Below are 19,236 nucleotides of genomic sequence, written 5' to 3'. Positions count from 1 at the left end.
ACCTCCTTGATTACCTGACCTTTATAAGTCACTCCCTTTGGTTTCTTCCCCAGTCGTCATTGTTTCTGTTTCATGTCTGTGCGTTGTTTGTGTTACTTGTTTTGTATTATGTTTTAATTTATTTATTAAATCATTCACTCCCTGAACTTGCTTCCCGACTCTCAGGGTACATTGATCGTTACAGGTTAGCCTCACACACACAACCCTCTAAACAGAAATGTTTACATACTGATTACATACTAGGTCTGTTATTCTCACATTTTATGGGGAGATAAAATATTTTCTCCCCAAAGGTATCTTTATGATATGTATTAGTCTCTATGCCTGACCCTGCATTTTTCATATATTTTTATCTCTTTAGCAGATAAATGCCCCCATTTTAAATGCCTAAAGCTAGAAACTCTGTAGTTGATTGGCAGCTTTTCAGGCAGCTGTGAAATAGATGCACCTCCACAATTAAGAACGCCAAATCAAGTTACTTCTTTTTATCCGACTCTGCTTGTGATCTGTCAAAATGCTGGAAAACAGTTAATGCACTGAGGAGTGGAAATTCCTCTCCTTCCCTGCTTAAGCAAGTTGTCAGACTACTGAGATTTATTTTTATCAGTGGTGCTTTTAATTAGCATTTTAGAGAAGAGGAGCTCTGTTTTGTCGAGCTGAGATATCTGCCAGGCACACAGAGAGGCCTGTCGCCAACTGGGTGTCAGAAGGGGGGTAAGGAGAAAAGTGGTTGAGTGTAATCCGTATAGCAATGATAGGAGAGACCATGTGAGGATATGATGGAGCCGAGTGACTTGGTGTAAAGAGGACAGGGCCTAGAACCGAGCCTTGGGGGACACATGTAGTGAGCGCACGTGGTACAGACACAGATCCTCTCTACACCACCTGGTAGGAGGGACCTGCCAGGAGTGTGCAGAGCCTGAGACGTCCAACCCTGAGAGGGTGGAGAGGAGGATCTGATGATTCACGGTTTCGAAAGCAGCGTATAGATCTAGGAAGATGAGAACAGAGGAGCGAGTCAGCTTTGGCAGAGCGGAGAGCTTTTGTGACACATATGACAGTGGTCTTAGGGAGCCGCCTTGAAGCCTGACTGGTTAAGGTCATAAAGATCATTCTGAGAGAGATAATGAGAGTGTTGGTCAGAGACAATGCACTCAAGTGTTTTAGAAAGAAAATAAATAAGTGATACCAGTTTCCTGTTTTTGATACTGGTCAAGTGTTGGTTTCTTGAGGAGGGGAGAGATTCTGTACATCTTAATGTCAGAGAGGATGCAGCCAGTAGTCAAGGATGAGTTGATGAGGGAAGTGCGGAATGGGATAAGGTCTCCAGAGATGGGCTGGAGAAGAAAGGAGGGGATGGGGTTAAGTGGGCAGGTTGTTGGGCGGCCGGACATCCCTAGTTGCAGGATTTCATCTGGAGAGAGAAGGGAGAATAAGGCAAAGGTAGTTCTGTGTGAGTGGGCTCAGTAGGCTGAGTGAATGAGGACTGGATGTTGTCAACTTTTTTCAGTGGTCTGTTTAGAGGGACGAGAGGAGGTGGAGGATTAAGGAGTTTGGAGAAGCTTCCCAGGGATGGAGACAGAAGCTTGAATGTAGAGTGACAGAAATAGGCTTTAGAAGTGGATACAGAGGAAAGGAAGGTAGAGAGAAGGGAGTGGGAGGATGATAAGTCCTCCGGAAGTTTTGTTTTCCTTCAATTCCACTCAACGGTCCGCAGCCCTGTTCTGTTAGCAAGCAGTGAATCACTCGGCCACAGAACGGAGGGGAAAATTATTGTTATTGATTAATAATGACAAACCTCCTGGCATTAACAGTGGTTAGAGCATTGGGCGGTAACCCGAAAGGTTGCTGGATGGAATCCCTGAGCTGACGAGGTAAAAATCTCTCGTTCTGCCCCTGAAAAGGCAGTTAACCCACTGTTCTCCGGTAGGCGGTAAATGTAAATAACAATTTGTTCTTAACTGACTTGCCTAGCTAAATAAAGGTGTTGTAAAAAATATATATATATAACTTAGATGGAAAACTACTGAGGATCTGCCTCTATAGCCCCTCCTATCTGCCATGTCTTTAATCTGAGCCGAGAGGAAAGTCTTTGTCCTCAAGCCATTCTGCTACGCAAAAGTGGTAAAGCGGCCTTTACTGGTTCGAACAGCAGACCTATCAGCTTGCTGCCAGATCTTAGCATTAGCCTGTTTGACCAATACAATGCTATTACTCTGTAAACAAATTAACAACATACTTTCCGCATGCTTATAGAGAAGGGCACTCAACTTGTACTACACGGACACAAATGGCTGATGGTTGTCTGAAAGAAATTGATAATAAGAAAATTGTGGGAGCTGTACTTTTAGATTTCAGTGCAGCCTTTAATATTATTCACCATAACCTGTTGTTGAGAGAACTTTTGTGTTATGGCTTTTCAACCTCTGCCATATCATGGATTCAGACCTATCTATCTAATATATCTCAGAGGGTTTTCTTTAATGGAAGCTTCTCTAATGTAAAACACGTAAAGTGTGGTGTACCACAGGGTTGCTCTCTCTACTCTTTTCTATTTTTACCAGGGACCTACCACTGGCATTAAACAAAGCATGTTTGCCCATGTATGCTGATAATTCAACCATATACAGTGCCTTGTGAAAGTATTCGGCCCCCTTGAACTTTGCGACCTTTTGCCACATTTCAGGCTTCAAACATAAAGATATAAAACTGTGGGACACAATCATGAAGTGGAATGACATTTATTGGATATTTCAAACTTTTTTAACATATCAAAAACTGAAATATTGGGCGTGCAAAATTATTCAGCCCCTTTACTTTCAGTGCAGCAAACTCTCTCCAGAAGTTCAGTGAGGATCTCTGAATGATCCAATGTTGACCTAAATGACTAATGATGATAAATACAATCCACCTGTGTGTAATCAAGTCTCCGTATAAATGCACCTGCACTGTGATAGTCTCAGAGGTCCGTTAAAAACGCAGAGAGCATCATGAAGAACAAGGAACACACCAGGCAGGTCCGAGATACTGTTGTGAAGAAGGCTAAAGCCGGATTTGGATACAAAAAGATTTCCCAAGCTTTAAACATCCCAAGGAGCACTGTGCAAGCGATAATATTGAAATGGAAGGAGTATCAGACCACTGCAAATCTACCAAGACTTGGCCGCCCTCTAAACTTTCAGCTCATACAAGGGGAAGACTGATCAGAGATGCAGCCAAGAGGCCCATGATCACTCTGGATGAACTGCAGAGATCTACAGCTGAGGTGGGAGACTTTGTCCATAGGACAACAATCAGTCGTATATTGCACAAATCTGGCCTTTATGGAAGAGTGGCAAGAAGAAAGCCATTTCTTAAAGATATCCATAAAAAGTGTCGTTTAAAGTTTGCCACAAGCCACCTGGGAGACACACCAAACATGTGGAAGAAGGTGCTCTGGTCAGATGAAACCAAAATTGAACTTTTTGGCAACAATGCAAAATGTTATGTTTGGCGTAAAAGCAACACAGCTCATCACTCTGAACACACCATCCCCACTGTCAAACATGGTGGTGGCAGCATCATGGTTTGGGCCTGCTTTTCTTCAGCAGGGACAGGGAAGATGGTTAAAATTGATGGGAAGATGGATGGAGCCAAATACAGGACCATTCTGGAAGAACCTGATGGAGTCTGCAAAAGACCTGAGACTGGGACGGAGATTTGTCTTCCAACAAGACAATGATCCAAAACATAAAGCAAAATCTACAATGGAATGGTTCAAAAATAAACATATCCAGGTGTTAGAATGGCCAAGTCAAAGTCCAGACCTGAATCCAATCGAGAATCTGTGGAAAGAACTGAAAACTGCTGTTCACAAATGCAGTTTTGCAAGGAGGAATGGGAAAAAAATGTCAGTCTCTCGATTTGCAAAACTGATAGAGACATACCCCAAGCGACTTACAGCTGTAATCGCAGCAAAAGGTGGCGCTACAAAGTATTAACTTAAGGGGGCTGAATAATTTTGCACGCCCAATTTTTCAGTTTTTGATTTGTTAAAAAAGTTTGAAATATCCAATAAATGTCGTTCCACTTCATGATTGTGTCCCACTTGTTGTTGAGTCATCACAAAAAAACACAGTTTTATATCTTTATGTTTGAAGCCTGAAATGTGGCAAAAGGTCGCAAAGTTCAAGGGGGCCGAATACTTTCGCAAGGCACTGTATGCATCAGCAGCCACAGCAAATGAAGTGACTGCCCTTACTAAAGAGTTGCAGTCTGTTTTGGAATGGGTGGCCAGTAAAAAACTGGTCCTGGACATCTCTAAAGCTAAGAGCATTGTATTTGGTACAAATCATTCCCTAAGTGCTAGACCTCAGCTGAATCTAGTAATGAATGGTGAGACTGTTGAACAAGTGTAGGAGATTACTTGGTGTTACCTGAGATTGTAAATTGTCGTGGTAAAAACATTTTGATTCAAGTCCTGCTGGATCTAGTTTGATCTTATATTGATTATTGTCCAGTCATATAAGTCAAGTGCTGCAAAGAAAGTTGAACTGCACCTGGCCCAGAACAGAGCCGCACATCTTGCTCTTCATTGTAATCAGAGGGCTAATATTAATACTATGCATGCAAGTCTCTCTTGGCTAAGAGTTAAGGAAAGACTGACTGCGTCACTTCTTGTTTTTATAAGAAACAATGTGTTGGAAATTCCAAATTGTTTGCATAGTCAATTTACACACAACACTGACACGCGCACATATGGCTGACTTGCTTAAACAAATGTGGTTTCTACTGACAATTGAGATGTACAAACAATGGCTAAAGGGGACGATGAGCGGATGAGAGGAAATCCGTGATTTCGATTAAGACATTAATGAGCAAGCTTGGTCGGGCGTAGTCAATATAACTATTTGTTCAGTACTTTTGAAATGTACAGCTACAGAATTCAGAACATAAACCGTTCTGATAGTGTTCTCCCTGTACACCAAGTCAGAGCCGTAAGATAAGGGGGCATATAAGCAGACAACGAAAGCAGCAGCCTCTGAGTTATTTATTGCTGTTTAGCAGTCCGATGGCCTTGAGATAGAAGCTGTTTTTCAGTCTCAGCTTTGATGCACCTGCAATGACCTCGCCTTCTGGATGGTAGCGGCCTTGTGGTTGAGGGTGGTGCAGTTGCCGTACCAGGCTGTGATACAGCCCCACAGGATACTCTCGATTGTGCATCTGTAAGTTTGTGAGGGTTTTGTGTGACAAGACACATTTCTGAGACTCCTGAGGTTGAAGAGGCGCTGTTGAACATTCTTCACCACACTGTCTGTGTGGGTGGACCATTTCAGTTTGTCTGATGTGTACGCTGAGGAATTTAAAACTTTCCACCTTCTCCACTGCTGTCCCTTCGATGTGGATAGGGGGGAGCTCCCTCTGCTGTTTCCTGAAGTCCACGATCATCACCTTTGTTTTATTGACGTTGAGTGAGACGTTGTATTCCTGACACCACAGTCCGAGTGCCCTCACCTCCTCCCTGTAGGCTGTCTCGTCGTTGTTGGTAATCAAGCCCACTACTGTTGTGTCGTCTGCAAACTTGATGATTGAGTTGCAGGCGTGCATAGCCATGCGGTCGTTGGGTGAACAGGGAGTACAGGAGGGGGCTGAGCACCCACCCTTGTGGGTCCCCAGTGTTGAGGGTCAGCGAAGTGGAGATGTTGTTTCATATCTTTACCACCTGGGGGCGGCCCTTCAGAAGGTCCAGTACCCAATTGCACAGGGCGGCGTTGAGACCCAGGGCCTCCAGCTTGATGATGAGCTTGGAGGGTACTATGCTGTTGAATGCTGAGCTGTAGTCAATGAATATCATTCTTACATAGGTATTCATCTTGTCCAGATGGGATCGGGGCGACAGGTAGCCTAATGGTTAGAGCGTTGGACCAATAACCGAAAGGTTGGTGGATTGAATCCCCGAGTGGACAAGGTTCAAATCTGTAATTCTGCCCCGAACAAGGCATTTAACCCACTGTTCCTAGGCCGTCATTGTAAATAAGAATTTGTTCTTAACTGACTTGCCTAGTTAAATGAAGGTTAAATAAAAAATTATAATTAAAATAGGGCAGACTGATGGCGATTGCATCGTCTGTGGACCTGTTGGGGTGGTATGCAAACTGAAATTGGTCTAGGGTGGGCGGGTAGCATGGAGGTGATTTAAGATCCTTGACTGGTCTCTCAAAGCACTTAATGATGACAGAAGTGAGTGTTACGGGGCGGTAGTCATTTAGTTCAGTTATCTTTGCCTTCTTGGGTACGGGAACAATGGTGGCCATCTAGAAGCATGTGGGGGCAGCAAATTGGGATATGTAGCGATTTGAATACGTCTGTAAACACACCAACCAGCTGGTCTGCACATGCTCTGAGGACGCGGCTTGGGATGCCGTCTGGGCCAGCAGCCTTGCGAGGGTTAACACGTTTAAATGTTTCACTCACATCGGCCACGGAGAAGGGGGGAGGGGGGTCGCAGTCCTTGTTAGTGGGCCGCAAGGGTGGCACTGTATTATCCTCAAAGCGGACAAAGGTGATTAGTTTGTCTAGAAGCGTGACGTCGGTGTTCATGACGTGGCTGGTTTTCTTTTTGTAGTCCGTGATTTCCTGTAGACCCTGCCCTATAGGTTTCGTGGCTGAGCTGTTGAATTGCGATTCCACTTTGTCCCTGTTCCAGCATTTCTCCTGTTTCATTGCCTTGCGGAGGGAATAACTCAACTGTTTATGTTCAGGCATATTCACAGACCTGGTTCGCACTTTCAGATTTGCGCGGATGCTTCCATCCGTTCACTGTTTCTGGATAGGGTAGGTTTTAATAGTCACAGTGGGTACATCTCCAATGTACTTCTTTATAAACTCACTCACCGAGTCAACGTATAGATCGATGTCGTTGTCTGAGTCTGACCGGAACATATCCCAGTCCGCGTGATCAAACCAACATTGAAGTGTGGATTCCGTTTGGTCAGACCAGCGCTGAATGGTTCTAGTCACTGGTACATCATTTGAGTTTCTGCCTGTAAGACGGTAGGAGCAAGATGGCATTGTGGTCGGATTTGCTGAAGGTAGGGCGGGGGAGGGATTTGTATGCATCGTGGAAGTTAGAGTAGTTGTGATTGAGTGTATTACCCCCACGCGTGGTAAAATCAATATGCTGATAGAATTTAGGTAGCCTTGTTCTCAAATTTGCTTTTTAAAATCCCCAGCACAATAAATTCAGCTTCAGGATACATGGTTTACAGTTTAAATAGAGTCCAGTGAAGTTCCTTGAGGGCGGTCTTGGTGTCTGCTTGAGGCGGAATGTACCCAGCTGTGATGATAACTGACGATAATTCTCTTGGGAGGTAATATGGATGGCATTTGATTGTAAGGAATTCTAGGTCTGATGAGCAGAAGAACTTGACTTTCTATATGTTGTTATGATTACACCATGAGTCGGTAATCATGAAGCATAGACCCCCGCCCTTTCTCTTCCCATAGAGGTGTTTATCTCTGTCGGCGTGATGCATGGAGAAGCCCGGTGGCTGAACCGATTCTGACAACATATCCCGAGAGAGCCATGTTTCCATGATACAGAGAATGTTACAATCTCTGATGTCTCTCTGGAAGGCAACCCTTGCTCGAATTTCATCTACCTTGTTGTCAAGAGACTGGACATTGGTGAGTAGTATACTCGGGAGCGGTGGTCGATGTGCACATCTACGGAGCCTGACCAGGACGCCGGTCTGTCTTTCCCTTCTGCGGTGCCGTTGTTTTGGGTCGGCTTCTGGGATTAGATCCATTGCCCTGGGTGGTGGTGGTCCAAACAGAGGATCCACTTCGGGAAAGTTGTATTCCTGGTCGTAATGTTGGTAAGTTCACGTCACTCTTATATCCAATAGTTCTTCCCAGCTGTATGTAATACAACTTAAGATTTCTTGGGGTAACAATATAAGAAATAATACATTAAAAAAACGAAATACTGCATAGTTACCTTAGGACTCGAAGCGAGACGACCATCTCTGTCGGCGCCATCTTGCATGTGCAGCGACCATATAACGCTTTTACAACATGCAGAGTTGCACCGGTAATCAAGGTGCAAAGTATTGACACGTTTTTTTAAATTAAGAGACGAGCTTAAAGTTCCTTTACTGACCATCATTTTCACTTGTCTGACTGCTTGCATGATGATGACGTTTCTCACACGACTGGCCTATCTGGGTGATGTTTTTTCTCACCTGAATGATCTGAATGTAGGATTACAGGGACTCTCAGCAACTATATTCAAAATGCGGTACAAAATTGAGGCTATGAATAAGAAGTTGGAGCTCTCTCTGCATTAATAAAGACAACATACAGGTCTTTCCATTATTGTATGATTGAACTCAAGCTTATGGACAATGTCAAATGTGATATAACGAAGCGCCTGAGTGAGTTGGGTACGCAATTACGCAGGCACTTTCTTGAAACGGATGACACAAACAACTGGATTCGTTATCCTTTTCATGCCCAGCCACCAGTCCATTTACCGATATCTGAACAAGAGAGCATCATGCAAATTGCAACAAGCGGTTCTGTGAAAATGTAATTTAATCAGAATCCACTGCCAGATTTCTGGATTGGGCTGTGCTCAGCCTTGGCAAATCGCACTGTTAAGACACTGATGTCCTTTGCAACCAAGTACCTATGTGAGAGTAGATTCTGGGCCATCACTAGCATGACATCTATATACAGGCACAGACTGCGTGTGGAAAATTATTTAAGACTGAGACTCTCTCCAATACAATCCAACATTGCAGATTTATGCATCCTTTCAAGCACATCCTTCTCATTATTTATTATTATGATTCTATAATTATTTGTGCCCTGGTCCTATAATGAGCTCTTTGTCCCTTCCCACGAGCCGGGTTGTGACAAAAACTCACACTCATTCTTATGTTTAATAACTGTAACGTGTGTGGCAGGCTTACAATGATGGCAAAAAAACACATTTGAGAGTGCGCTGACCCTGGTGCTAGTGGGGGTACCCAGCTGGAGCTTGAATGTTTGAAGGGGTACAGGACTATAAAATGTTTGGGAACCACTGCTCTAGAGCATTTTTCTTGTTGAGCATAATTTGAATGAAGAGTGTTTTTGTTTTCTATGATTGCTTTGTTCTCTGTTTTGCTTTTTATATTTATTCATTTGTATTTCTATAATTACAGGGCTCATCTGTAAAATAATCCTTGATCTCAGCATGACTCCCTATCAAAGTCCAGGTTAAATAAAGAAACAGCCTTGAAACCAGCCACGCACTCCCTCCACTGCAATTTGCTAGTAGTTCTTTGGAGAGACATGCAGGTCAACAATGCTACATTTAAACGCAACAGTTTAGAGGATACATCTGAGCTGGAATTCCAAACACATTTCACACAAAGTAACAGACAGTCTCATAGTAGATCATCTTACAATGACAACAAAGGGACTGGAGTAATCATTTTTGTGTAGTAGTCTGATAATGGTTTCATCCTCACAAAGAAGGAAGGCAGTGTGTTCTTTGACAGTCGCGTCACATTGAGGAGAAAAATATCTCAGGCTGTGTCTCAAATGGCTCCCTATTCATTATGTAGTGCACTACTTGTGAACAGTGCACTATGTAGGGAATTACGGTGCCATTTGGGATGCAGCCAGTCATCAGAGAGGTCATTCGCCTAGATTAGACAGATATTTAGGGCAGGAAAAACATCTTCCTCTTCCATGTATCAAGGAGACTGTAGCCTATAACAAGCATGCTAAGGCAAACCATAAAGCACAGTGAGCAGCAAAACGTTGGCTACATCCTCAATGGCACCCTATTCCCTATATAGCGCACTATTTTTGACCAGAGCCCTTTGGGATTAAAGGGAATGGGGTGCCATTTGGGATGCAGATGTCTGTCTGCTGTTGCATGCTAATTGACGAAATTATATTATTGTTTTGTCCTTGTTGTCTTCTTGTCTGGGGAAAGAAGAAAGGATTGTGTACGTTGTGCCTGTTTGCACTGCTTATTGCAGCCACATCTGTCACAGTGTAGTAACCCATTTCCTAGTGCTGCTGTGGCCTAATTGGCATTTTTACACAAAGCAACGAAGGATGCTCTTGACGGGTGTCCTTTCTTTTCCGGAGGATGTTTTGGTATTTTTTGGTGTGGTTGTTTTGGTTCCTTCTCTAAACCTCTTCCATGCAGCCCAAATCCAATAAAACCAACCAAGTGGTATTCTAATCTTAAATACACCATTAGGGTATGTCCAAAATGGCACCCATATTCCCTATATAGTGCACTATTTTGACCCGAACCCTGTTAACAACTCAATTAATGATTTCTTCTTAAATGCTGTTAAGATCAAGATAAAAGCATTTGATAATATATGCCTATCTGTCTCTGTCTGTGTTTGTTTCTGTCTGGTTTATAATAACCAGGCCGACGGCACATCCAGACCAGACTAGTGGAGCCCAGAGCGTCCTCTCTAAACAGTGGGGATTGCTTTCTGCTCATCACACCCCATCACTGCTTTGTCTGGACAGGAGAGTTTGCCAACGTCATCGAGAAGGCCAAGGTGAGTCTGCCATGTTAATTTTCATTCAGTCTTCTTGCTCTTGGTGTTATAAGTAACTTATTGTCCCTAGAGGAAAATTCGGGTTCATGAGCAAGGGGTAGCATGATAAAAGTACAGGCTTATCAGACACACTAATCAAAACACATGCACCAATGTTGTCATACATATATTGTAAGTATTGCTGCTCAGTGCTGTCTTATTCATACTGAACAAAAATATAAACACAACAATTTCAAAGATTTTACTGAGTGAAATAAGGAAGTCACTCATGTCTGGGAATAAAGATATGCATCTGTTGGTCACAGATACCTTTTAAAAAAAGGTAGGGACGTGGATCAGAAAACCAGTCGGTATCTGGTGTGATTACTATTTGCCTCATGCAGCGACACAAATCCTTCGGATAGAGTTGATCAGACTGTTGGTTGTGGCCTGTGGAATGCAAAAAAATTTGAGCACAACATTTTAGAGAAATACGCCTTTTGTGCATATGGAACATTTCTGCAATCTTTTATTTCAGCTAATGAAACATGGGACCAACACTTTACATATTTAGTTTATATTTTTGTTCAGCGTAGTTACATTAGGTATGTTTCTATACTCCGTAGATGAATGCGAGTAACAATCTATCAGTGAGGTTTAAAGGCACTTTGTTTTTATTAGGCGTGTGTTACATCACGTGTAGGAAGTAAATACTATTTTGCTTGTTATTTTTGATTAATGTACTGCATTGTTGTGGGAGCTAGCAACACAGGAGTGTGTGTGTGTGAGTGTGGGTGTGTGAGAGAGGAGCTGCAGTAACAGGAAGCCACACAGTGACACATCAACCCAGACCTAGAGCCATTGTTTTAAACATACTCTGCTCAACTGAACTCTGTATGGCCAGGAGGAACACAGACTTCCTTCTAAAGTTCTATTTAAAAAAAACTATAATTCAGACGATAAAACCCCAAGCAGATTGACATAAAGTGTAGTCCACTTTGTTCTAATGGCAGAAATAATTTGATTGGTTTAGGGCAGAACAAATTCGATTGGTTGCTGCTAGCTTGCTACATTTGACTATTTTGCTCTTGAGAAAAGATGGTGCTGACAAACATGGTCACCCTGTTTTTAGCTCCTAGCCAACTTTGCACAATTTTTGTCTGTGTTATTTCTTACATTAATTGCCTGAATGTTTTTAGTATTATTACCTACTTTTTGAAAATAACTTTTTGGATGTTAGATTGCGGTCACCCACCAGAAATTTGACTTTCCTGACCTGGTTTCTTTGTCTAGACTTCCTGAGGTAGCCCCATTCATCCCGGGTGCTACACCAAAACTTTGATGCTGGAGAAGTGGGGTGTTTGTCAGGCTCAGGCGGCGAGCAAACCATCCACCGCTTTTGAGTATATTTCTTGCTGACGTTCAGTCCCTGGACAGTAAAGTAGACTAGCCCAGTAACATACAACCCCCCCCCCGAGGAAAACGCTCCCAGAATGATATTGTCTCATCCCCTGTGCTACATGCAGAGAACACTCTTGACCTTTGTTACTCTCTTTTCCGGGATGGTTACAAGGCCCACCCCTGCCCTCCTTTCGGCAAATCAGATCACACCTCTATCCTGTTCCTCACTGAATATAGGCAGAAACTTAAGCAGGAAGCACCCATGGAAAGGATTGTTCAACGTCGCTCTGACCAATCGGAATCTACGCTTCAAGACTGTTTGATCACGCAGACTGGGAACTGAAAGCACGAACCACAGCATTTAACCACAGCAAGGTGACTGGGAAAATGGGCATCTACAAATAGACCAGCTATGACCTCTGTAAGGCAATCAGAGTCAAAACGATAGTACAGGGACAAAGTGGAGTCGCATTTCAACAGCTCAGACATGAGACGCATGTGGAAGGGACTCCATACAACCATGGATTATACAGGGGAAACCAGCCGTGTTGAGAGCACTGACACCTCGCTCCCGGGAAAGCTAAACACCTTTGCCGGCTTCGAGGAAGACTACACAGAGTCGCCAAAGTGGGCCCCTGGCGCTTACTAGGGCTGTGCTTCCGATCTCCGTGGCTGACGTAAGTAGGACATTCAAGCTTGTTAACCCTCGCAAGGCTAACAGCCCAGACTGCATCCCAAGCCGTGTCCTCAGAGCATGTGCAAACCAGTTGGCTAGAGTGTTTACGGACATTCAATCTCTCCCTAGTCCAGTCTGTTGTCCCCACTTGCTTCAAGGGGTCTACAATTGTTCCTGTACTCAAGAAAGTGAAGATAACTGAACTAAATGACTATCGCCCCCATAGCACTCACTTCTGTCATCATGAAGTGCTTTGAGTCGCTAGTGAAGGATTGTATCACGTCCACCTTACCCGACACCCTAGACCCATGACAATTTCCATTCTGCCCCAGCAGATCCATGGATGACGCAATCACCATTATACTGCCCTATCCCACCTCAACAAGAGGAATACCTATGTAAGAATGCTATGTAAGAATGCTGTTCCTCAACTACAGCTCATCCTTCAACACCACAGTGCACTCCAAGTTCATCACTAAGCTTGGGTCTGCCCCTCCCTGTACAACTGGGTCATAGACTTCTTGACGGGCCAACCCCAGGTGGTGAAGGTAGGCAACAACACCGCTGCCACTCTGATTCGGGGGAGTGGCAGAGGTGGCCCCACAGGAATGCGTGCTCAGCCCCCTACTGTACTCCCTGTCCCTCTCCCTCGGCATCAACAAAATGAAGGAGCTTTTCGTGGACTACAGGAAACTGCAGAGAGCACGCCTCCATTGCCGCGGTAGAGAGGGTCAAAGGTTTCAAGTTCCTAGTTGTGCACATCACCGAGGACCTGAAATGGTCCCTTCACACCGACAGGAGGCTGAAGAAATTAATCTACAGCACCTGGTGTCACAGGACTTTTAAGCCTTGTGACATGGACTGTGTATGTGTGCCAATCAGAGCACAACAAAATATTGGGCACAACAAAATATTGCAGTGCCTTTGTACGGGGTATGGTAGTAGGTGCCAGGCACACCGGTTTGTGTCAACAACTGCAACACTGCTAGGTCTTTCACACTCAACAGTTTCCTGTGTGTATCAATACTGGTCCACCACCCAATGAACATCCAGTCAACTTGACACAACTATGGACTTGAGCCAGCATCCCTGTGTTACGCTTTTAATACCTTGTAAAGTCCATGCCCCGATGAATTGTGGCTGTTTTTAGGTTTTCGTAATATTTTGTACACAGTGCATGTATACAGTATACTGTATTCTCGTCTTGGCTCATCCTATATAACTACTACTGTATCCACCTTTTCTATTCACATAATGTCTGTACTGTCTATACACACACTTCATAGACACATATACACTATATATACAAAGGTATGTGGACACCACTTCAAATTAGTGGATTCAACCATTTCAACCACAACCGTTGCTGACATATGTATTAAACCAAGCACACTACAATGTGATCTCCATAGACAAACATTGGCAGTAGAATGGCCTTACTGAAGAGCTCAGTGACTTAACTTGTCACCGTCATAAGATGCCACCCTTCCAATAAGCCAGTTTGTCAGGTGTCTGCCCTGCTAGAGCTGCCCCGGTCAACTGTAAGTGCTGTTATTGTGACGTGGAAACGACTAGGCCACACAAACTCACAGAACGGGACCGGCGAGTGCTGTGTAGTGCGTAAAAATTGTATGTCCTTGGTTGCAACACTCACTACCGAATTCCAAACTGCCTCTGGAAGCAACGTCAGCACAAGAAATGTTTGTCGGGAGCTTCATGAAATGGGTTTCCATGGCCGAGCAGCCGTACACAAGCCTAGGATCACCTTGTGCAATGCCAAGCGTCGGCTTGAGTGGTGTAAAGCTCGCCGCCATTGGACTCTGGAGCAGTGTAAACAAGTTCTCTGGAGTGATGAATCAGACTTCACCGTCTGGCAGTCCAACGAACAAATCTGGGTTTGGCTGATGTAAGGAAAAAGCTAACTTCCCGAATGTTTAGTGCACCCTGTAAAGTTTGGTGGAGGGGGAATAATGGTGTGTGGCTTTTTTTATTGGTCCGGGCAAGGCCCCTTAGTTCCAGAAGGGAAATCTTAACACTCCAGCATATAATGATATTCTAGATGATTCTGTGCTTCCAACTTTGTGGCAACAGTTTGGGGAAACGCCCTTTCCGGTTTCAGCATGACAATGCATGACAATGCCCCCATGCACAAAGCGAGGTCCATACAGAAATGCTTTGTCGAGTTTGGTGTGGAAGAACTTGACAGAGCACTGACCTCAACCTATCGAACACCATTGGGATGAATTGGAACGCTGACGTGGAGTCTGGCCTAATCGCCCAACATCTGTGCCCGACCTCACTAATGCTCTTGTGGCTGAATGGAAGCAAGTCCCCTCAGCAATGTTCTAACATCTAGTGGAAAGCCTTCCAGTGGAGAATGTTATAGCAGCAAAAGGGGGACCAACTCCATATCAATGCCCATGGATTTGGAAGGAGACTTTCGACGAGCAGGTGACTTGGGTTAGGAAGCTAATTTCCTGCAATGCTATCCATTTTGCACTGTGTATGTACAGTAAATACTGTATTCTCGACATGGCTCATTCTAATATTTCTACTACTGTACATTGCATTTTAGTTACTGTTTGTACACACCATATATGTATTTATATACTGGATTCTTGACATAGCCCACTCTAATATCTACTGCTGTACATATCAATCTTAGTATATGTTGTGTAAATTCATCCAGTGTATATATGTAGAGATTGAATTTGGATTACTGTTAGTGCTATTTGGGTTGTTAATTGCATTCCGAGACTTCTTGATTTGTTGTATTTTTTTTATTAATTTTTTTTATTTTACTGCATTGTTAGGAGCTAGTAACATTTAGAAAAACGTTACAACTAGTTTTATTTACAAGATTCTCAGTTCAAACCTTTACCATGTTTTTAAAAGTTGTGCATCTGCTAAACTTCGCCCGTTGACCTTTTAGAAACCAATCACATTTGTTCTGCCCTAAACCAAACAGATTCTTTCAGCCCTGAGAACAAAGTTGACTGCACTTTGTCAACCTGCAAAACCCAATGAGGGTTTGTTCAAAACACTTGCATAGGAGGCCCATCTCAGGATATGCTTTTTAAGAACATATCTATTTACCAATAGCTAAATATCTAATTGTCGAACAATGAAACATCAAATCATCAGTGGTGAATTACTTATTTTAGTCCTAGAATGAACTGTTTTCTTATTGTCTGTGTCTTTCTTTCTCAGGTTGCTGAGCTGGCCCAGTTCATCCAGACCAAGAGAGACCTGGGTTGCCGTGCCAATTATGTAGAGCTGATCGAGGAGGGTATCAACACACACAGCTACGCTGCCAAGGAGTTCTGGAAGATTCTGGGTGGACAGATCAGCTACCAGTGTAAGGCTAACTGACTGTTCATATTTAAATCAGTTTGGGGACGCCCCTTTTTTTGTCTTGTAATGTAGTAGCAATCCCAAATTAGTAGCAACTTCTTATGAATGTGATATGTATGGGTTATGAATGTGTTATGAAGTCCTTATGTAGGTGCCCTTCCAACTGAAGTGCTACCCAGAAAGGCTTCCCTGTTTTCCCGGTATCATCAGTTTCTAACATTGATAGTTTTATGAAATTTTGTGACAGTTTTTCTAACTTCCTGTGTCCTGCCTGTAGCCGCAGGGACACCAGACGAGGATGAGCTGTATGAGAGCGCCATCATAGAAACCAATTGCATCTACCGCCTAGTGGACGACAAACTGGTCCCCGATGACGACTTCTGGGGGAAGGTTCCCCGATGCACGCTGCTCAGCCCCAAACAGGTCAGGTCAGACATTACTTCTACTGACATTGTTTGGGCAGGATTTAGATTTCCATTCTGACTGGATCCCAATCAAGTTAAGACCGAGAGAGAGAGAGAGAGATTAACCCGGCTGACCAGACACTGCTGTAACTCCTTAATAGGAATTGTTTGACACTGACAGGTTCACTCCTCTGACCTGACCTGCTACAGTTCCTCACTTTTGTGCTGAAGTGCATAATAGCATTGTGCTGGTACTGATTGCCGCCTCTCTGCTCTGCTCTCCTATAGGTGTTGGTGTTTGACTTTGGCAGTGAGGTGTACGTGTGGCACGGTAAGGAGGTGACTCTGGCCCAGAGAAAAGTTGCCTTCCAGCTGGCTAAACACCTGTGGAACGGAACCTTCGACTACACAAACTGTGACATTAACCCCCTGGACCCTGGAGAGTGCAACTCACTCATACCCAGGTATGGCTCACAGACACTCATACCCAGGTATGGCTCACAGACACTTATACTCAGGTATGTTTCAGACACTCATACCAGGCTTTATATCCACTCATATTCTGTCTCCCACACAAACATGGAACACACAAAGTATAATAATTACCATGAAAACATTTCTCTTTTAAAGTCCACCACTTTCAGTTAATTTGCATTTACAAAAAACTTTGAGCTGCCTTCTTAAAACCACCCAGGTGAGTACAGGTTGTACAACATGCCCCCCCCCTCCAATAGGTACCATAGCCAAGTATTCACTATGTGTAAACAGCTAAGAGGCTAGGGGAGACTCCTATAAATGGGCAGGAGTGTCATCGTGCCACTCTGCACGAAACAACCTGTCTCTGCCTCTATGCCCATGGACAAGTTGGTAGACTTCTTTAATCGCACTTGCCAGGTTGTCATTTGAAATATGAAATAGTTCTTAACTTATATGCCTGGAAAAATAAAGGTTAAAATATTTGTTTCCTGTGTTTTATTTCATATTGTACAACAGCTGTGAAAACTAACACTGTAAAACTGTGAAAACATTTTGTCAGTGTTATTTCCTGATAGTTGCTGGTTGAAAATACAATCTACACAGGACCTTCTAATCAGCAGGTTTGAATGTGTGGGTGTTTTGGCTCTCCGTAGTGACATCATCATGAGGTAAATTGGTTAATAGACCAATAAGAAAGAGTTCCTTTCTGCTAATAACAGCTAGTTTTCCCCTCCCCACTCAGACCACTCTGAAAGTCCTAGCAAAATTATTGCTTGAGAAATAGTTTTTTGCTTACATTTTTTTTGCCATTTAAATAGAAATATTTTACAGAAATGATATTGATATAAAACTTCTGCATTGGACCTTTAAATAAAATGGCAAATTAAAAGCTACAAATAGCCTCTGTCCTCTCCACCTCTACCTCTCCCATTCCAACTCTTTTACCTCTCCTCTCCCATTTCAACTCATACCTTTCCACCTGTCCTCTATCTCCCTCTGTCGAGTGCAGGAAAGGCCAGGGCCGTCCAGACTGGGCTATGTTTGGAAGGTTGACGCAACACAACGAGACCACCCTGTTCAAGGAGAAGTTCCTGGACTGGACAGACTCCAAGAAGAAAGGTACCATCAAGAACGGCCATGAGCACCTCAACGAAAACAACAAGGTACAGCTCCAAATAGTTTAACATATTTTATTTTGTTCACCTCCTACAACCCTTTGTCCTGTAGCTTCTCAAGTGTTCCTTATTAGTAAGTAAGCCATACTGGCCAAATCATACAAAATAAGACAAGACAACAAAACCTAATTCTGTTCCAACAACCCATCGCCCATTTCCACCTCTCCTCCCTCACAACAACCATCACACGCATCTTAACCTCCCTACTCACCCTTCTCTTCCTAAACCCTTTTTGTTGCTTTCCCCCAGGAGCAGCAGAGCCCGGAACAGAACATGATGCGGGCCTATGATGTCTCCCTGATGCTGCCACTGCTCCAGACCCCGGTTCGTACGGTGTTGGATGGGGTGGACCTGGGCCGGGGCTATGGCCCGGTGGCGGGGGATGACCGCAGGCACTTTGAGATCAGCACCACCGCTGTGGACATCTGGCACATACTAGAGTTTGACTACAGGTGGGTGTGTATGGCTGCGTAGCAAATGGCACCATATTCCCTACATAATGCGCTACATGTAAGTTCTGAGCAGGGCCCATAGGGTACTGTATAAGGAATAGGGAGCCATTTGGGATGCGTACTATGTGTGTGACGCTGTGCGGTTGGGTTAAAGGACAATTGAAAAAGTATATCTCATATCCTACAGCCGGCTGCCCAAGCAGAGCATTGGACAGTTCCATGAGGGAGACACCTATGTGGTGAAATGGAAGTACATGGTGAGCACAGCAGGTTAGTATCGAGCCACCGTTGCCCACATCTCTACACCATCACACACCACAAAGTTCTCTTTCTCTTGCTCTCTTTTTATTTGTTCATTTTTTTGTCTCTCTTTTGCTACTGTCGCTGATGACACACCCGAAACCAGTGCAGGAGTTTGAAATCTGGATTTTACCTCGGTTATTTAACGGAAAGACACCCTGTGTTCCTCTCTTAGACTGAGCACAACTGACCTTTGCGTGAGCTTGAACATATCCTCCTTGATTTATACACTTTTCTTCTCCATGTAAAGACCATATAAAGATTGTCCCCCGTCACCCCCCCCACCTCTTTCTATGTTAGGGTAATAATTAACCATCACATAAACTCATGGCAGGGCCAGCCCAGTGCAACCAAACAGTAATTCATATCACTACGAGTGGAAAGACAGTTCGAAAGGGGCGCTGGCTGTGATTAGTTTTATTGGTTAGCAGTAGTGCGGCTAGTTCTCTTCCGCACAGA

The 19,236-nt window shown here is 43.8% G+C and overlaps 1 protein-coding gene across 1 annotated transcript in view; it reads left to right on the top strand.

The window, feature by feature from the left end:
- The window catches only part of LOC135517537 (supervillin-like), a 109,762-nt gene that overhangs the window by 76,984 nt on the left and 13,542 nt on the right, over window positions 1-19,236 (top strand). Inside the window, exons 21-27 of the mRNA XM_064941934.1 lie at window positions 10,423-10,559; window positions 15,826-15,973; window positions 16,247-16,392; window positions 16,662-16,837; window positions 17,860-18,013; window positions 18,275-18,477; window positions 18,665-18,747. Of these exons, the coding sequence (XP_064798006.1) occupies window positions 10,423-10,559; window positions 15,826-15,973; window positions 16,247-16,392; window positions 16,662-16,837; window positions 17,860-18,013; window positions 18,275-18,477; window positions 18,665-18,747 (1,047 nt within the window). The remainder of the gene's footprint in view (window positions 1-10,422; window positions 10,560-15,825; window positions 15,974-16,246; window positions 16,393-16,661; window positions 16,838-17,859; window positions 18,014-18,274; window positions 18,478-18,664; window positions 18,748-19,236) is intronic.

The sequence above is a fragment of the Oncorhynchus masou genome, chromosome 28 (genome assembly GCF_036934945.1).
Source record: "Oncorhynchus masou masou isolate Uvic2021 chromosome 28, UVic_Omas_1.1, whole genome shotgun sequence".
NCBI classification, from domain to species: Eukaryota; Metazoa; Chordata; class Actinopteri; order Salmoniformes; family Salmonidae; genus Oncorhynchus; species Oncorhynchus masou.
Note: the sequence above shows the minus strand (reverse complement) of the source record. Positions and strands in the feature narration are given on the sequence as shown.